The sequence below is a fragment of the Tachyglossus aculeatus genome, chromosome 14 (assembly GCF_015852505.1).
Source record: "Tachyglossus aculeatus isolate mTacAcu1 chromosome 14, mTacAcu1.pri, whole genome shotgun sequence".
NCBI lineage: Eukaryota > Metazoa > Chordata > Mammalia > Monotremata > Tachyglossidae > Tachyglossus > Tachyglossus aculeatus.
In genome coordinates, this window is record NC_052079.1 from 105,444 (window position 1) to 123,076 (window position 17,633).

The 17,633-nt window shown below is 54.1% G+C and overlaps 1 protein-coding gene across 1 annotated transcript; it reads left to right on the forward strand.

Annotated features, from left to right (window-relative positions):
* The first annotated feature begins 865 nt into the window (after positions 1–865).
* On the forward strand, positions 866–16,908 carry SIX4 (SIX homeobox 4). The gene is made up of 3 exons (XM_038756611.1): positions 866–1,629; positions 8,407–9,080; positions 15,372–16,908. Exons 1-3 carry the CDS (start codon positions 866–868, stop codon positions 16,166–16,168), a joined length of 2,235 nt encoding a protein of 744 aa, XP_038612539.1. The 3' UTR covers positions 16,169–16,908.
* Positions 16,909–17,633: the final 725 nt, after the last annotated feature.

Genomic DNA, 17,633 nt, shown 5'->3' on the forward strand with positions numbered 1-17,633 from the left:
TACAGTGCTCTGCACACAGTAGCGCTCAATAAATACGATTGATGATATCTATAGTATATAAATACGACTGATTGATTGATATATATACACTATAGTATATAAATATAATATATAGTATATAAATGCGATTGATTGATTGATAGATAGATATACTATAGAATATAAATTTAATATATATAGTATGTAAATACGATTGATTGATTGATTGATTGATGAAGAGATGCCATCATCGTTCTTATGATAGTACAGTGCTCTGCATACAGTAGCGCTCAATAAATACGATTGATGATATCTATAGTATATAAATACGACTGATTGATTGATATATATACACTATAGTATATAAATATAATATATAGTATATAAATACGATTGATTGATATATATATACTATAGTATATGAATATAATATATATAGTAGATAAATACGATTGATTGATTGATGAAGAGATGCCATCATCGTTCTTATGATGGGGATCAGGCCTGCGGGAGGGCCGCGTTTCCCTCCAGGTGGAGGTGTCGGGGGGTGGGGGGGGGGCGGGGGGGGCGGGGAAGGGAGGAGGGGGGCGTCCCGGTCAACCCACCCCCTGGAGGCGGGGTAGCCAATGGGGCGGCAGGGCCGGGCCGTTTAGTAAGCAGCTGCCCGGGAGAGCCGGGGCCAGGCGCTGCCAGTCCGGCCCTCGGCTGGACCTGCGGCTCCCTTCGTGGTGTTGTCTGCGTGGCCGCCGGGGAGGGAGGGGGGAAACCCGATCGGCCCGGTCCGGCCGAAACCCGGAGGGGAGGGACCGGACGGGGACGGGGACGGGGAGAGGAGGGACAGGAGAGGAGAGGAGAGGACAGGAGGGGAGAGGGGGGGAGGGAAAAAATGTCTTCTTCCTCCCCCAGCGCTCAGGTGGAGGGAGCGGTGGCGATCAAGCAGGAGAACGGAGTGGCCGCCCGCCCCGAGGGGGCTGGGGGGGACGCCCCTCCGCCGGCCCCCGCCGCGGCCAAGGAGCGGTCGGCGGCCTGCGGCCAGGCCTCCTCCTCGTCCTCGTCGCCGTCCCCGTCCCCGTCGTCGCCGCCGTCGTCGTCGCAGCCCTCCCTGGCCTTCTCCCCCGAGCACGTCGCGTGCGTGTGCGAGGCCCTGCAGCAGGGGGGCCACTTGGACCGGCTGGCCCGGTTCCTCTGGTCGCTGCCCCCGAGCGACCTGCTACGTGGCAGCGAGAGCCTGCTGAAGGCGCGGGCCCTGGTGGCCTTCCACCGCGGGCTCTACCCCGAGCTGTACGGCATCCTGGAGGGCCACAGCTTCGGGCCCGACAGCCACCCGCTGCTGCAGCAGCTCTGGTACAAGGCGCGCTACAGCGAGGCGGAGCGGGCCCGGGGCCGCCCGCTGGGCGCCGTCGACAAGTACCGGCTCCGCAGGAAGTTCCCGCTGCCCCGCACCATCTGGGACGGCGAGGAGACCGTCTATTGTTTCAAGGAGAAGTCCCGCAACGCCCTCAAGGACCTCTACCGCCACAACCGCTACCCGTCGCCCGCCGAGAAGCGGGACCTGGCCAAGGTCACCGGGCTCTCGCTCACCCAGGTCAGCAACTGGTTCAAGAACCGCCGGCAGCGGGACCGGAACCCCTCCGAGGCGCAGTCCAAGAGGTGACCGACAAACCCTCCCTCCCTTTCACTGCCCTCCCCTCTGGCCCAGCTCCTCTCCCCCCCCCCCCCGCCCGCTACCTCTGCTTCCCTTCCCTCTCCTTCCCCGTCCCCCCTCCTCTTCTCCTCCTCTTAAGAATAATGGTCGTGGCATTTATTAAGGGCTTACTATGTGCGAAACACTTCCTCCTCCTTTCGCTTCCCTCCCCTTTCCCAGCTCCTCTTCCTCCTCTTTCCCTCGTCCCCCTCCTTCCCTCTTCCTTCCCTCCCCTCTTTCTCAGCTCCTCATCCCCCTCTACCTTTTCTTTCCCACGTCTTCCTCTTCCTCTCCCTCCTCCTCCTCTTTTACTTCCCTCCCCTCTTTCCCAGCTCCTCTTCCTCCTCTACTTTTTCTTTCCCTCTTTCTCGTCCCTCTCCTCTCCCTCCTCCTCCTTTGACTTCCCTCCCCTCTTTCTCAGCTCCTGTTCCTCCTCTACCTTTTCTTTCCCTCGTCCTCCTCCTCTCCTCCTTCTCTTCTTCTTTCTCTTCCTCTCCCTCCTCCTTCTCTTTTACTTTCCTCCCCTTTCCCATCTCCTCTTCCTCGTCTTCCTCCCCCTCCTCCTCCTTCTTCTTTTACTTCCTTCCCCTTTCCCAGCTCCTTTTCCTCCTCTTCCTTCTCCTTCCCCTCTCTTCCCTCCCCCTCCTGCTTCTCCTCTTCCTTCTCTTCCTCTCCCTCCTCCTCCTTTTCTTTTACTTCCTTTCCCTCTTTCCCAGCTCCTCTTCCTCCTCTACCTTTTCTTTCCCTCCCCCTCCTCCTCCTCCTCCTCCCTCCTCTTTCCTCCCCTTTCCCAGCTCCTCTTCCTCTACCTTTTCTTTCCCTCCTTCTTCTCCTCCTCCTCCCCCTCTTTCCCTCCTCTTCTCCCCTTGTCCCTCCTTCTCCTCCCCTTCCCCCCACCTCTCTCCTTGCTGCCCCCTCCCCCCGGCTCTTTCTTTGCTGGCAAACATGGCGCTTACCTTAGCCGCTGGCCTTGCCTCCTGCCCACCTCGCCCCCTCCCCCTGCTCCCCCGAGAACAGTCCCGGCGGGCTCCGGCCGGGAAGGGAGGAGAGGGGAGGGGAGAGAGGGAGGGAGGGAAGAGGAGAGGAGAAGGGGGAGGGGGCGAGACCTCCCCCACCTCCAACCCGGGAGGTCTCCCGTCGCTGCTGCCTAGTTTCTCGCCCCCTCTCACCTCCCCCACTCGGGGAAGATCCTTCCTCCTCCAGGGCAAAGGCAGGCTCGCCCCCCTCCCCACTACAACCCGCTTCGACCCCGGCCAGACACAAACACACTCACTCTCACCCCAATCTCTGCCTTCACCCCTGCAAGTCCCCGCCACAAACCCACCCACACCCAACCACCACGCACTCTCTCTTAATTCCGTTTCGTCCTTTCCCAAGCGCTTAGTGCAGTGCTCTGCACCCGGTTAATAATAATAATGCCGTTTATTAAGCGCTTACTATGTGCAAAGCACTGTTCCAAGCTCTTGGGGAGGTTACAAGGCGATCAGGTTGTCCCACAGGGGGCTCACAGTCTTAATCCCCATTTTACGGATGAGGTCACTGAGGCACAGAGAAGTTAAGTCAAAGTCGCACAGCTGACAGTTGGCAGAGCCGGGATTTGCACCCATGACCTCTGACTCCAAAGCCCGTACCCTTTCCACTGAGCCACGCTGCTTCCCTAAGTTATTGCTTATTGTTATCTGCTTATTGAGTTAAGCGCTCAATAAGTACGATCGAATGAATGAACCAAAACACAAATGCTCACGAGCCTAGCCAACTACCACCCGCGGGCCCTCGCCCTATTTCCAAGGCCGGGGTCGGGCTGCCTGGTGGGCGTCGAGGGTCAACGGGGGAGGGGCGGGTTGGACACAGTTAATTATTTTCCCCGCCGCCTGCTTTCTCCTCGAAGGCATCAGCATCGGTTGGCAACGTGGGGGTGTGGGGCCCGCGGCCTCTCGGTGTTTTGAAACCTGATTCTGCCCCTTGGAGGGGGCAGTGGAAAGGCGAGGGTGGGGTGGGGGTCATCTCTGTCCGGCCACTTCTGTGCCGTCCAACTCCCCTTCTTGTGGGTTTTCTTCCGCAGAAAATATCCTATTATGTGTGTGTGTGAGTGTGAGTGACCTAGTGGAAAGAATCCGGGCTTGGGAGTCAGAGGATGTGGGTTCTAATTCCACCTCCGCTACTTGCCTGCTGTGTGACCTCGGGTAAGCCACTTCACTTCTCTGGACCTCAGTTCCCTCGTCTGTAAAATGGGGGTGAAGACTGTGAGCACCACGTGGGACAACCTGATTACCTTGGAACTACCTCAGAGTTTAGAACGGTGTTTGGCACCTAGTAAGAGCTTAGCAAAGACCATAATTGTTGTGTGTGTGTTTGTGTGTGTGTGTCTGCCTGTGTGTCTGGGTACCCCTGAGCAGACCTGTGTCTGCTTGCTGGTTGTGTAGAAGTTCCCGAGAATGTGTGTGAGGGATTTGGTAGACGCATGTTGTGTGTAACTGAGAGGTCCTGTGTGTTTGTTTGTGCTTGCCCGTGGATGCTGGTTCCCCGGGGTATTTGTGAGTTTGTGTGGCTGCGGTAATCGTAGACCTCGTATTTATTAAGCGCCTGCTGTGTGCACAGGAATCAGCGCTGAGTCTGTGGGAATGTGTGTGTGATAATTATGATATTTATTAAACGCTTACTATGTGCCAGCCAGTGTACTAAGAGCTGGGATGGATACAAGCAAATCGGGTTGAACACAGTCCCTGTCCCGCATGGGGCTCACAGCCTTAATCCCCATTTTACAGATGAGGGCACTGAGGTCCAGAGAAGTTAATCAATCGTATTTATTGAGCGCTTACTGTGTGCAGTGCACTGTACTAAGCGCTTGACTTGACTAAGTGACTTGCCCAAAGTCACACAGCAGACAAGTGGGAGAGTCGTGTGTGGGTGGGTGTGAGAGAGAGAGAGAGTGTGTGTGTACCTGTGCTGTGCTGACCCCGGGCGGGCCCCAGAGCGGCAGGAAATCGCCGTGATTGATCGATCGATTGATCGATAGGGGAAGGCCCGGGGGGCCGGGCGGAGGAAGCGTCCAGGTGGAGGTGACCCCCCGCGCCCAGGCCGCATTCCAGGGCTCTCCTACCCGCCCTTTCCCTCCCCTTCCCTCTCCTCCAGTCCCCTCCCCCGGCATTCCTCCCGGGATGGGAGGAGGGGTCCCGGCGCCTGGGCTGAGCCCGCCGAGGGCCCCTGCAGCCAGCGGAGAGAAGCCGCCAGCCCAAAACAAACGGCCAAGGGGAAAGGCGGGGGGAGGGGACAGGCTGGCTGTCGGCCCTGGACCCCCGACCCCCGAGGAGCCCCCCGCGAGGGCAGGGCACGGGACGGGGAAGGCCCCCCTCACCTCCAGCCGCCCTGCCAGCTGGGGCTCACCTCGAAGAGCCCCTTGCCTTTCCCCCTCGGTGCCCCCCGTGAGTCACCCCCTTTCAGCCGCGACGGCGGCTCAGCTTCAGCTCGTAAATCAGTCCTCTCGCGGCTCTGCAGCCGCAGCCCGGGGTCCCTAATCCCCTCCCTAAAGTGAACCAGGCCCTCCAGGCACCCGGCTGTCTCGCCCTGGCCCCCCAACACTCATGCACACGTGCATGCATGCTATCCTGCACACATGTGCACACCCATACATGTGACTAGGCACACACACACACTTTCTCCAGGAGGAAACATCCCCTAGGGACTTGGCCTTCTCTCCCACTCCCCACCGGCCCCCAGCCACGTGGAGTGGGTCTCTGAGGCCAAGGGCCAGGGTGACGCTGGGTGGGGGATTGTGGGGGTGGAGGTCCTTGTCTCCCACCCACCAGGCAGCTTGGACGGACAGTCTAGTAGACCCCTTTTTACCTCCTCCTGCCGCCAGCCAAATAATGGATCCGCCCCCAGCTCAGAGGGCCTCCCCAGTGGCAGGTCAGCCCGGGGTTCCAGGGGCCATCTATCGCCAAGCCCCTAATGGCAAGGGTCAGAAAAGTCGACTCTTCAAAGCCCCAGGAGCAGCACTGGTATTGAAAGAAACAGACATCCTGAACCCAAGGTCCTGATAATAATAATAATGACGGCATTTATTAATCGCGTACTGTGTGCCAAACACTGTTCTAAGCACCAGGGAGGTTACAGAGTGATCAGGTTGTCCCACGTGGGGCTCACAGTCTTTATCCCCGTTTTACAGAGGAGGTAACTGAAGCACAGAGAAGTGAAGTGACTTGCCCAAAGCCACACAGCTGACGATTGGCGGAGCCAGGATTTGAACCCATGACCTCTGACTCCCAAGCCCGGGCTCTTTCCACTTAGCCACGCTGCTTCTCCTGATACATTGACCATTCCCGTAGCACAGCGCCCTGCTGAGATTCTTGGGGATTTGCTGGGACGGCTGAAAGTCGGGTCCCCTTGGCAGCATAAAGAACTGAAGCTGCAGTGTCCAGACCCGATCTCCCAGGACTGTCAGAAATAAACTGGGCTCTGGAGGTAGGGGGTGGGATGAGGGAGGTTTTCCACCCCTGCCTCGATCCCCAGCAACTGGTTAGACTCCAGCACAGAGGGTTCCAGCCCAAATCAGGGGCAGAAACTCCTGGACTTCAGCTTCCAGGCTGTCTTCCAGCTCACTCTCCATTTTACAGAGAGGCTCTTTTCACCCCCAATCAATCAATCACGAAGCAGCCTGGCCTAGCAGAAAGAGCACAGGCCTTGGAGTCAGAGGACCCAGCTCTACCACATACCTGCTGTGTGACCTTGGGCAAGTCACTTAACTTCTCTGTGCCTCAGGTCCCTCAACTGTAAAACGTGGTTTCAATAGCTGTTCCCCCTCCTACTTAGACGGTGAGCCTCATGTGGGACCTGATGATCTACCCCAGCGCTTACTAAAGTGTTTGGCACATAGTAAGCACATAACGAATATGACTATTATTATTGTTGCTATTATCATTGTTTATTGAGTGCTTACTGTATGCAGGGCACTGTCCTAAGTTCTTGGGAGAGTGCACTACAACAGAATTGGTCGACATGTTCCCTACCCACCAGAAGCTTACAGCCTAGAGAAGGAGATATTAAAAAAAACTATGGATGTGTATATAAACTCTGTGGGCCTGAGGGTGAGGTGCATATCGAGAGCTTAAAGGGTCAGATCTAAATCTGGAGAAGCAGCGTGGCTCAGTGGAAAGAGCACGGGCTTTGGAGTCAGAGGTCATGGGTTCAAATGTCGGCTCCACCACTTGTCAGCTGTGTGACTTTGAGCAAGTCACTTAATTTCTCTGTGCCTCAGTTACCTCATCTGTAAACTGGGTATTAACACTGTGAGCCCCACGTGGGACAACCTGTTCACCTTGTAATCTCCTCAGCGCTTGGCACATAGTAAGTGCTTAATGAATGCTATTATTAAAAAAAAGAGAGAGACAAGATTGAGGTACAGTGACCAGTTTAGCACTAGAGGAGTGAAATACGTGGGCCGGGTTGTAGTAAGAAATCACCGAGGTAAGATAGGAGTGGGTGAGCTGATGGAAAGCTTTAAAGCAGATGGTAAGGAGGTTCTGTTTGATGTGGAAATGGATCGGCAACCATTAGAGGTATTTGAGAAGTGGGGAGGTGGGAACTGAACTCTTTTTTTTAAGAAAAATGATCTGGGCAGCAGAGTGAAGTAAGGACTGGAGTGGGGAGAAATGGTGGGCAGGGAGGTCAGTGAGAGGCTGATATAGTAGAGAAGGCAGGCTATTCATTGCTTTTATTAATGTCTGTCTCCCCCTCTAGACTGTAAGTTCATCGTGGGCAGGGAATGTGTGTACCAACTGTCAAATTGTATTTTCCCAAGCGCTTAGTACAGTGCTCTGCACGCAGACTCAATAAATGCTCTGTGATTGATTAATTGATATGATCCCACTCTGCTCTTTGCCCCTCCCAAGCTCCTCTCATTGATGCTCCTCACCTCTCCCGTCTCCTACTTTAGACTCACACCCTTCCTGCTGCCTGGAACTCTTTCCCCTTTCAAATAGTAGTAATAATATCGATTAAGCATTTCCTGTGTGCAGAGCACTGTACTAACTGCTGAGAAAGAAAGCACAGGTTCCTGTCCCTTGGGGACTCAAAATCTGAGAGTCTAGGTAGGGAGAAGGGACTTGAAACAAATACACAATATAGTCCACAGCTCTGCCCTGCCTCAAAGCCCTCTTAGAAACCCACTCCCACGACTCCTGGCTGTGTCCTAGAAACAGCCACCCTAACACACACAAACACACAGAGCCTCCCATAGCCTTTAAATAAGTAGCGATTAATACATAAGTGCTTCATCCATTTATTCAGGTATCCACACTCTTGCTATAACTATTTGTATTTATAGTTTGCTCCTGTTCCCACTGTATTCATGCTATCTATGCTGCTTCTTTCTCCCCCTAGATTATAAGCCCTTTGAGGGCAGACAGTATGTCTTTTACTTTGTATCAATTAATCAATCAACCATATTTATTGAGTGGTTACTGTATGTATGCAGAGCACTGTACTAAGCGTTTGGGAGACACATCCCCCGCCCACAGCGAGCTTACAGTCTACAGTAAGCAATGACACAATGCTCGGCACTCAGTGCAGGGGAAGCCCAGCCCAGTGCCCGGCACACAGTAGGTTCCCAGTCCAGTGCTCTGCAAACAGCAGCCTCTATATCAAACCTGTTAAATGAGTTGAGTGAAAGAGATAAAAGCCCCACACTCTGCTTCCGGCCAGCCCCGTGACCGCCTGTCCATCTTGATCTTCCCCCCCTCTCACAGTGAATCGGATGGAAACCCCAGCACCGAAGATGAGTCCAGCAAGGGGCAGGAGGACTTGTCTCCCCACCCACTGTCCAACTCCTCCGACGGAATAACCAGCCTAACCCTGTCCAGTCACATGGAGCCAGTGTACATGCAGCAGATCGGAAACACGAAAATATCGCTGAGCCCTTCCGGAGTCTTGCTCAATGGAAGCCTGGTGCCCGCGAGCCCTTCTCCGGTCTTCCTTAACAGCAGTTCCTTCATTCAGGGGCCCAACGGGACGATCCTGAACGGACTAGGGGTGGACGAGTCCCAGGCCGCGGCTCTGAACCCCCCAAAGCCCATCATGAGCAATGGCGTCCCGATGGCCGACATCCTGGTGCCTCCTTCGGAGGACGCCAAGGTCCTGCAGGGCTCCGGGGCCCCCGCTGCGGTCACCACGTCCTACAGCCCCAGCGCCCCCACCCCTTCCTTCCCTGGGCTGATCCCAAGCGCCGAAGTTAAGCAAGAAGGCACAGCCGCGGTCGCCTCGCAGGACGGGGGCTCCGTGGTCACGTTTACCACTCCGGTACAAATCAACCAGTACGGCATCGTCCAGATCCCCAGTTCGGGGGCCGGCGGCCAGCTGCTGAACGGAAGCATCGGCTTTTCTCCGCTGCAGCTGCCTCCTGTCTCTGGCACAGTCTCCCAAGGTAAAGGGCCTTTTGCCTCCCAGTACCCTGGGAGTGGGTGAGTACCTGTTTTCCTCAGCCTTAAACAGCTGCGTTCTGAGACCCCTTCGCCGGGGTCGAGGGAAGGGGAGACCCACAGCCCAGCCACCTCGGGGGCTGCTGGACGCCAAAATCACCGTCCTCTTCCCCCGCCCCGTAACACCTGTTGGTGACAGTCAGATTGCGCCACTCCGGAGGGCCAGGGGGATGAGCTGATGGAAAAATACCGTCCTGAGCAGGTCTTGCCAGCTCGACAGTTATAGAAATGCGAGTCAAGCATTGCTTACAAAATAAGCCATTGCGTGGGTTTGGGAGATTAAAAATTAATATGGCAGCCTAGGACGAGAAGTGATCTTAGCCGGTGGTGAGTCTGCGTGTGCTTTGCCCAACTGTTATTTTTGGACCCAAAATCCTGTGCCAGGGTGAAAGAGACCTCGTCCCTGCAGCTGCCGTGGCCCTCTGCAGTGGGTGAGGTATGCCCCTCCGATCTTTAATTGAGCTCTTTGTTTTGTGTTTTCCCCAACGTTTGCTCCACGTGAGCGCTCAGTAAACTCCACTGCTGCCACTAGGAGAACCGCCCTAAAGGAAAATCCCTTAGAGGGGTCACTCGATCAATCAATCAATCAATGGTATTTATTGAGTGCTTAATGTGTGCAGAGCACTGCACTAAGTGCTTAGGCCATCAGTAAGTCAGTCGTATTTACTGAATGCTTATTGTGTTCATTCATTCATTCAATCGTATCTATTGACCGCTTACTGTGTACAGAGCACTGAACTAAGCACTTGGGAGAGTACAATATAATAATAGTCACATTTCCTGCCCACAATGAGCTTTCAGTCTAGAGAGTACAGTGGAGCTTAGCAGTCATGGTCCGTGCCCTCAAGGAGCACTCTACTGTGTGCAGAGCACTGTACTGAGCACATGGGAGAATCAAGGAGCTTATAGGGATGTGTGATTGTGTTTCAACTTTTACCTTGACAGACTCACTCACCCAAAATGGGTCGTCTTTTCTTAGGGGGCGACTGGAAGTACTGTTTCTGGGTTTGATACCCATTTTCTGGGATTAAGGTCATCACAGTCTGGAGGGTGGAGGAGCTGAGGTGGGGGGGTCCGCTCGGTCACCACCTTCCCTGCCTGAGGGCTGTCCCAAGGTGTGCTTAACTGACTCCAACAAAAAGCAGGCCCTGTTCTGCTGCAGTTGGGGCTCCCCCTTCTCTCCACGACTGGCCGTCTGTGGCCCTGGGAAGGCGGTCCTGTCTGTGCCCCTGAAATGTGTGGGAAGTAGCAGCCTCTTTTCTTGTCCCCCTTTCAAGCCCAGGACCCTCACCATTCTGGGAGTGGGCTCCTTAGAGCCTCCCCGTGCTTCTTGTCTCTGTGTGAGTCATGGAAACCTATCAGAGAGCTAAAGTTAATTCCCATCTTTATGTCTGTGTGCCTGAAATGAATGGTGGAGGAAATATAGTTATCTCAGGGCAGAGTAACCAAGCCCCTGGCAGTTCCCTTGATCCAGAAAGCTAAGCCCATTGAGAATCCTTACAAAATAGCCAAACCACGGATAACGTTCTGGATACCAGGCCCCGTTGAGCTTGATGGGTCCAAAGCTCCTTCATCCCAGGCTTGTACTTATGGGAGAACTTCCCCGGAAGCTCATCAGGGGAAGGAAAAACCAGCCACCTGGAACTACCCAAGAACAGGAGGGAAATGTTTCTGCCCAGAAGATGATTAGAGCATAGAGCTTAAATTTTTTAAAATGCGATGTTGAGTAGGGAGAAGAATGGCCCTTTACACTGTAATGACTAGGATCAGGTAACCAGTCCTCAACCTATTATGCTTAACCCAAGTCATACCCTCGATCCACTGGGTTTAGGAAGCGACGTTTCTCGGCAATGACTTTTGTTAGGTGTTCCTCGGTTTTTTAGTGGCTTACTGGATTCAGTGGAAGCCTACCCTATTATAAATCTAGTCCCTCAAACCAAATTTTTTACCTGGGCAGGTGAATCACCTATCATCTGATGGTTGAATGCCCCAGTTTTCAGCTATTGACCCTGAAGTCCGGAGTCTGGGTCACCCAACGGCCTCTTCTTTCAACTACAAAGTGCAGGATTTCTGAGGCCAGTTCAGAACTCTTGCTGACATTCCGGCCAGGGGCAGGGCATAATTGTCTTCTTTATCCGCCATTCAAAGGAGCTCTGTGTCTGGCCGTATCTACGCAGGCAAAGCGTTTTCCAAATAAAACATTTATTTCAGCAAATAAATGTTTCCCTTGGCTGCACTCTGCCAGCCCAAAGCTGGGGATCTGAGTTGACTTGTGTTTCACAGGGAAACATCTTGGAACAGAAGCAACAGCTTCCGTTCCTTTGACCGAAGCAAAGTCTGCATTGGAGGCCTCACTTGGTCCACCTATGTTCTCCGCGATGGCAGAGGCTTACTGGACCCCAGGTTTCTCAGGCCTTTTTGTGTCGTGGAGGCTGGGATGAGGGTGGGGGGACATTTTTGCAGTCGGCGGCCAGGGGAAAGCCCGGATGCAGCTGGACTGTGCCAGAGACAAGTTTCTGGAAATCTCCGCACAGCCCTGCTGCAGCTAGCCTCGAGCTCCAGACTTGTAATCCAGATCACCTCAACTGAGGTGTGCCTGTTTCGAGGCTAGCTCTGTGCAGGCTTATGTTGGGGCAAATTGCCCCAGCGGTATCGTGCTGCCAGAATCTTCCTAGGTGTCCTGAAGACCAGGGTTTTGACCAGAGTTGAACAATGCCTCGGTCAGTGCTCTTCCATGCTGCTGGTGGAGATGGGAGCCGGATTTAAGGGCTCTGGCAAGATCCAAATGAGTTGTCTGTACCACATAAATTCTCTGCAGTGAGGACAGATGGACACTTGACTGCTTTGCGGTGGGACTCCAGTCATGGCCAGGGTCTAGAGGCAGGTCGGGGGAAGATTCGCCCGGGAAGTACCCCATTTGGGCCCAATCTATACGGGGCACCGGGCACTATGCCCCCCTTGAAACCTGGCCCAGCTTCTCAGGCTACAGGGGCAGCTCTCGCAGGTATAAAAGCCAGCCCTGGACTGATGGGTATGGTAGGGGTTGAGCTTGGATGGGACAAACCACGGCGGATGGGCATTGAATGTTGAGGGTCAGTGGGACATCTCAGACCCACAGAGTCCAGTTTTTGGCTTAGGAGGCCACTGCTGTGTCTCAGTGCCAGCCAGCCCCTGTGGGTCTTGGTCATTGGGCCTGGGAGTCTGTGGCTTCCCGGCAGCCCACCCGGCCTCCCAGCCCTCAGCCTCATCGGGCAGGACCGATGCCAGAACGGGTGGAGCAGGAGATACCGGGCAAGGCCTCGAGGGCCGGCGGGCACTACGCTGCCAACGTGCTGACCAGACTCTCAGGTCCCAGGAACTGCAGGAGAGGGTGGAACCTTGCTGTACCCACCCAATAGGCTTCAGCCAGCTTCAAATTTCTGGAAAATGGATGCCAGGGTTGTAGAGAGGGTGGTTGGAGGGGAGGGGAGGAGGATCACAGGGATACTCAACTGAGTACAGGCGAGGGCTTGTGTAAGCCAGAACCTCCACCAGGAAGCAGTGAGGACTCCAGATACACCAGGAAGAAAGCAGAGAACAAAAAACAAAGGAACCGGTGAGAATGAAGAAATCAGAGCCACGGCCGAACCCGGCCAGCCGGCTGGAGGCCACTTTGGGGGTGGCAAGGGTGCCCGCAGGAGGGGTGGCTCTCTGGGTCTGACTTTGGGGCCCCAAATCCTGACCCTCCGGAGTCCCAAGCTAGCTTGTGGCTCCAGGGCTGGGCAGGCGTGCTGGGCAGGCTCCCAAGGCAGAAGATGGCATTCTGCCTCCAGAACCCTAGTATATAGCACTTAACAAACATCACAAAAAGAAAAACCCAAACCCTGGCCCCAGGGTGGGCAAGGGAGGAATATCTAGTCTCTAGCAAGCCCTGGCTGGAACCCCAAGTTGGACGAGGCATCCAGTCTGGGACTAGCCCCCAGATTGTTACATCTCATGCCCAGTGGGGCCTGGTCCCCCTGGTCAGCTGCTCTAGGCCAAGCCTCTCCATCCTGTGCCCCATCTGCCCCATCTGTGGGCTGGGAGAGGGAAAAAGATGGCCCCTAGGCCTTTGCTCTACTACTTAAGCACTTCCTATCCACGTTTTCTGTGCTTTTCTTCCCCCCTGCCTGTAATTATTTTCTATCTGCCGCCCCTCTTAGACTGTTTGCTCCTTTAGGGTAGGAATTGTGTCTTCTAAATACTTGTACTCTCCTAGGCACTTAGTACAGAGCTCTATGCTCCATCAAAATGATTGATTGATTGATAGTCCAGCTCTCCTTTCCATCTCTGGGCCCACCTCACCTCTGAGTGGCCTCCAGCCATCCATAGGAGAAGCCATGGGTAGTAAGGTGATCATTGGTGGCCCTCACAAACACAGGGCACCCAGATACATGTGATATCACATGGGTCACACTGGATGTCCACATACCATTTTGGAATGTCCATCTGAGTCCACCCGAACCTTGAGCGTGTCCCCGGGGGGTTCCCTGGCTCAAAAGCCATCATGTTTCCCCCACACCAAGGGTCCCTGTGGAGATGGGTGCCATTTTCACACCCCAGAACTCAAGGGCACTTGTATCTCAAGGTACAACTGTATCGGAAGGGCTGACAATGAACTGTGACCAAGGTATCGCATAGGATGACTGGTTCCTCAGGCAAATAGTCCCACTAAGGAGGAAACAGAGCCACGATGACAGCTGCCCCTGCTGCCCCTTCCCTACCCCCAATTGCTGCCCTGTCCAGAGCTGGAACCTGGCAGGGGAGAAACTGAGGGGCAGCGGGGCAGGGAAGAGGGAGCTGAACTGCTAGAGAGATTGGAGAGGGGCTACCTGGCCCACCCTTAGGCCTCAGTGGAGAGGACTGTGAATGGAACGGGTGAAGACACGGGATGCTACAGGGTCATTTCTTTTGGGAATTGGTTTTATCCCCAGAAAAACCTGATCCTGGGATATTGTCATTGCTTGAGGTTATAACACACTGGTCGGGCCTCACTGCTGAAATAATGGAGAATTGACCAATTCCCGGAATGAATCATTCTTCTCCCAAAAGCACTCCGGCCTCAGTTATCTGTGTATTTTAAGTGAATTTGGGGGCCCAAATTCTTCAGGTGCTTGACTGCTGTCCCCTTTTCTGTGCTAGTATCACCTTGGCTTCTCTGAGCTCTGAAATAATAATAATGATAATAATAATGGCTTTAAATTATATATTATAAATTACTAATTCCTATCAATGTCTGTTTCTCCCTCTAGACTAAAATCATTATTGGCAGGGAACATAACTGCTAATTCTGTTGTATTATACTCTCCCAAGCGCTTAGTACAGTGCTCTGCACATAGTGCTCAATAAATAAATACAATTGATTGATAATGTTATTTGTTAAGTGCTTACTATGTGCCAAGCACTGAGCTGAGTGCTGAGGTAGATACAAGATAATCAGGTCCCACGTGAGGCTCACAGTCTAAGAAGGAGGGAGACCAGGTTTTGAATCCCCATCTTGCTGACGAGGGAACTGGGGCACAGAGATGTTAAGTGACTTATCCATGGTCACACAGCAGGCAGGTGACAGAGCGGGGATTAGAACCCAAGTCCTCTGACTCTGAGGTCCAGGATCTTTCCACTAGGCCATGCTGCTTCTGCAGTTGGAAGACACCTGATGGGTGGTGAGAGGTGGCCGAAGAATTAGCTGTCATGCCCTGTCCCGACGGACCCATCCGGGCATTACCTGGCCCATCTGTGTTTTCTGAAGTTCACTTCTGAGGCCCCCAAGAAGAGCCAGGGACACCCTACGTGGGCCTGGGCTTAAAGCAAGGATCCCTGGAAACCTGCCTTGACAGGCTTATGTGGCTAACTAGTGTCTTCAGGGGCCGTTTTCTAGGTTTTCAGGAGGATTTTTCCATCAGCCCTTGGCTGCCCTTCATCAGGCATCTTGTGCTTGCTTTTTCCAAGGTCTACCTGGCAGCTGGCAATCACTCTAACAAATAGAGAGCTATGAATCAGAAACCTTGAATTAAGGGCTGCTTGTTGAAGCCTGGGAGCTTTTGGCCCCCAGTTGCTGCTGGCTCATTGGAAATCTAGCAATCAATCAATTGATGGTATATATTGGGCGTCCATAGTGGGTACAGCACTGTACTGAGAGCTCGGTGGGTGTACTAGAAGTGCTCTCCTCTTTGCCTAGCATTTCCTAACGGTGGTAATGGCTACTCTGTTCTCTTTAGGCAATATCGCAGTGAACGCCAGCACCGCCGAGGGTGGGGCATTTACAAGTGACTCCACCACTGTGCCACCAGGAAAAGTATTCTTCAGCCCCCTCGCCCCCAGCACAGTGGTGTACACGGTTCCCCACCCAGGCCCGGTGCTAGGGCCAGTGAAACAGGAAAGCCTGGAGAGAAGCCTGGTTTTTTCTCAGTTGATGCCCGTCAATCAGAACGCGCAACTCAGCGTCAGCATGACTCCGGAGACCATCGCGGGGCCCAGCCTCCACCCAATGACGCCGTCCCTGGTGAGCGAAGCTCCGGCCCAGAACTTCTCCCTCGCGCCCCCAACTCTCCTGACCCCCACGGAGCTGACCTTGGACCTCCCCGAGGGCCAGCCTGTGTCCACCCCCGTAACCAGCACGTCCACTGTCATCTCCATCAGCAACACCAGCTACGCAACCCTCCAGAACTGTTCGCTCATCACCGGCCAAGACCTGATGTCCATCTCTATGGCCCAGCAGGCCCTCGGGGACCTCGTCTCCGTGCCCGCGGACCAGGAGGCTCACGCCGCCGCCACCGACCCCCAGGATTTTGCCCAGCAGCACCGGTTAGTCCTGCAATCTGTCCCCGACCTCAAGGAGAATTTCTTACCACGGTCAGAGGACAAGGCGGAAGGCAATCTGATGCTGCTTGATTCCAAATCGAAATTCGTCCTGGATGCCGTGGTTGGCACAGTTTGTGAAGACCTGGAGTCGGACAAAAAGGAACTTGCCAAGCTGCAGACTGTTCAATTGGATGAAGATATGCAAGATTTATAATGTCCCCTCCACCCCGGCCCCCACCCCCCAGTTTGGCCTTCAGCAGACAAGTCTTCCCCAGAGTTCCCTGAACACATTTCCCATTTTCCAGTTTAAGGGAAATAGTGACCTGTTACAAAGAGAAATCCTTGTAAAAGAGTGTGGGCCGCTTGGCCTCGGGACCCCAGTTCAGTTTATGGGAACAGAATTGGGTTCCGCTGTCTCTCTGCTTGTTGGCACTGAAAGCAGAGATGAGGGCCAAGGCTGAGGAGACAGGAGTGGGGTGCTTTATGCCTTCTAACGTGCCCGATTGACTTGTTACGGAACCAGAACCACCGAGTAGAACCTGGCTTCAAAAGTAATACTTGGGACACCCCTGTTCTCCCAGAACACGGGGTTACAATTACAAAGAGCTAGGAGCCGTGGGCCGTCCTTCGGTTCCCTCTGCCATGTGGGGCTTGACATTTTACGAGACTCGGGTGCCGAGGAGCCCAGAGAGAGGGGTGGGGCCCAGAGCGGTGACAAGGTGACGTTACCCAACCGCGGCGTTGTGGGGCATCCGGAGAAGGACACGTGTGCCCCAAGTCCCCTCTGTGGCCTCTGTCTGTGACGAAGTCCCACATCTTGGCTCCGGGCTTCCACAGTAAGCAAGCTGGCCTGGGCTGAGACCAGAGCCCTCTGGGGCTGAGGGACCAGGGGTTGGGGGACCCAGGGCCAGGCTCCCCGCAGTCCTAGGATAACATTGGCTCTCTGTGGGACCTGTAGGCCTGTGCTGGAGGGGTCAGGTCAGAGTGGTTGGGGTTGGGGTGCTACTCTGGCCCCAGCATGGCCCTAAGTACTGGAGTCTGTGGAGTCTTCCCACAATGCTGTCAGCATCCTTGGGGAAGGGGCCGGCCTCCGGGTGAGACTTTCCTGGTGCAGGATAGGGTGGTCTGGGTTGGGGCAGAGGTGTCAGGGTCAGAAGATGGCAGGGTCATGGAGCTGGAGGTGGCTTCACTCTTCTGAGGGCTCCTTAGCCCGAGCAGGGACCCTCTGGGTCTTGGGCCTAGGCTGATCACCCCAAGCAGCCCTTCCTCAGGCTCAGCAAACCCAACTAGTCACAAGATTCCCAAGTGTTTTGGAGGCCCCACAGAACATGAATCATTTTGCTGCTTTTCAGACAGAAAAGCTCACATCAAGTCTGCAGGATTTCCAAATGCGGTGATGAGGACTTGCCAGTGCAGCTGTTTGAAACTTTTAGACCCTATCTAATATTGAATGTAAATATGTCAGTTACTGCAATGAGTACCGAACAGTGACTCCTATTTATAGTGTCTGGGTTCCCTTTAGTTTCAGGCACAATGAAATGAAAAATGTTTTCTGACCGTTTAATTTATTTTTTTTATCCTCTGAACAGGAAGCGAACCTAGTGGTATCCAGCAGAGATTTACCCTCTGCAGGATTTCAAAGTGTCGAAGAAATCAGTGGCCTGGGAAGTCAGAGTCGA

Excerpts from the sequence above, each read along its gene's own strand:
- SIX4 (XM_038756611.1), top strand. The coding sequence starts at position 866 with ATGTCTTCTTCCTCCCCCAGCGCTCAGGTGGAGGGAGCGGTGGCGATC. Across the intron at positions 1,630-8,406 it reads TCCGAGGCGCAGTCCAAGAG|TGAATCGGATGGAAACCCCA; the intron begins GTGACCGACAAA and ends CCCCTCTCACAG. Across the intron at positions 9,081-15,371 it reads CTCTGGCACAGTCTCCCAAG|GCAATATCGCAGTGAACGCC; the intron begins GTAAAGGGCCTT and ends TGTTCTCTTTAG.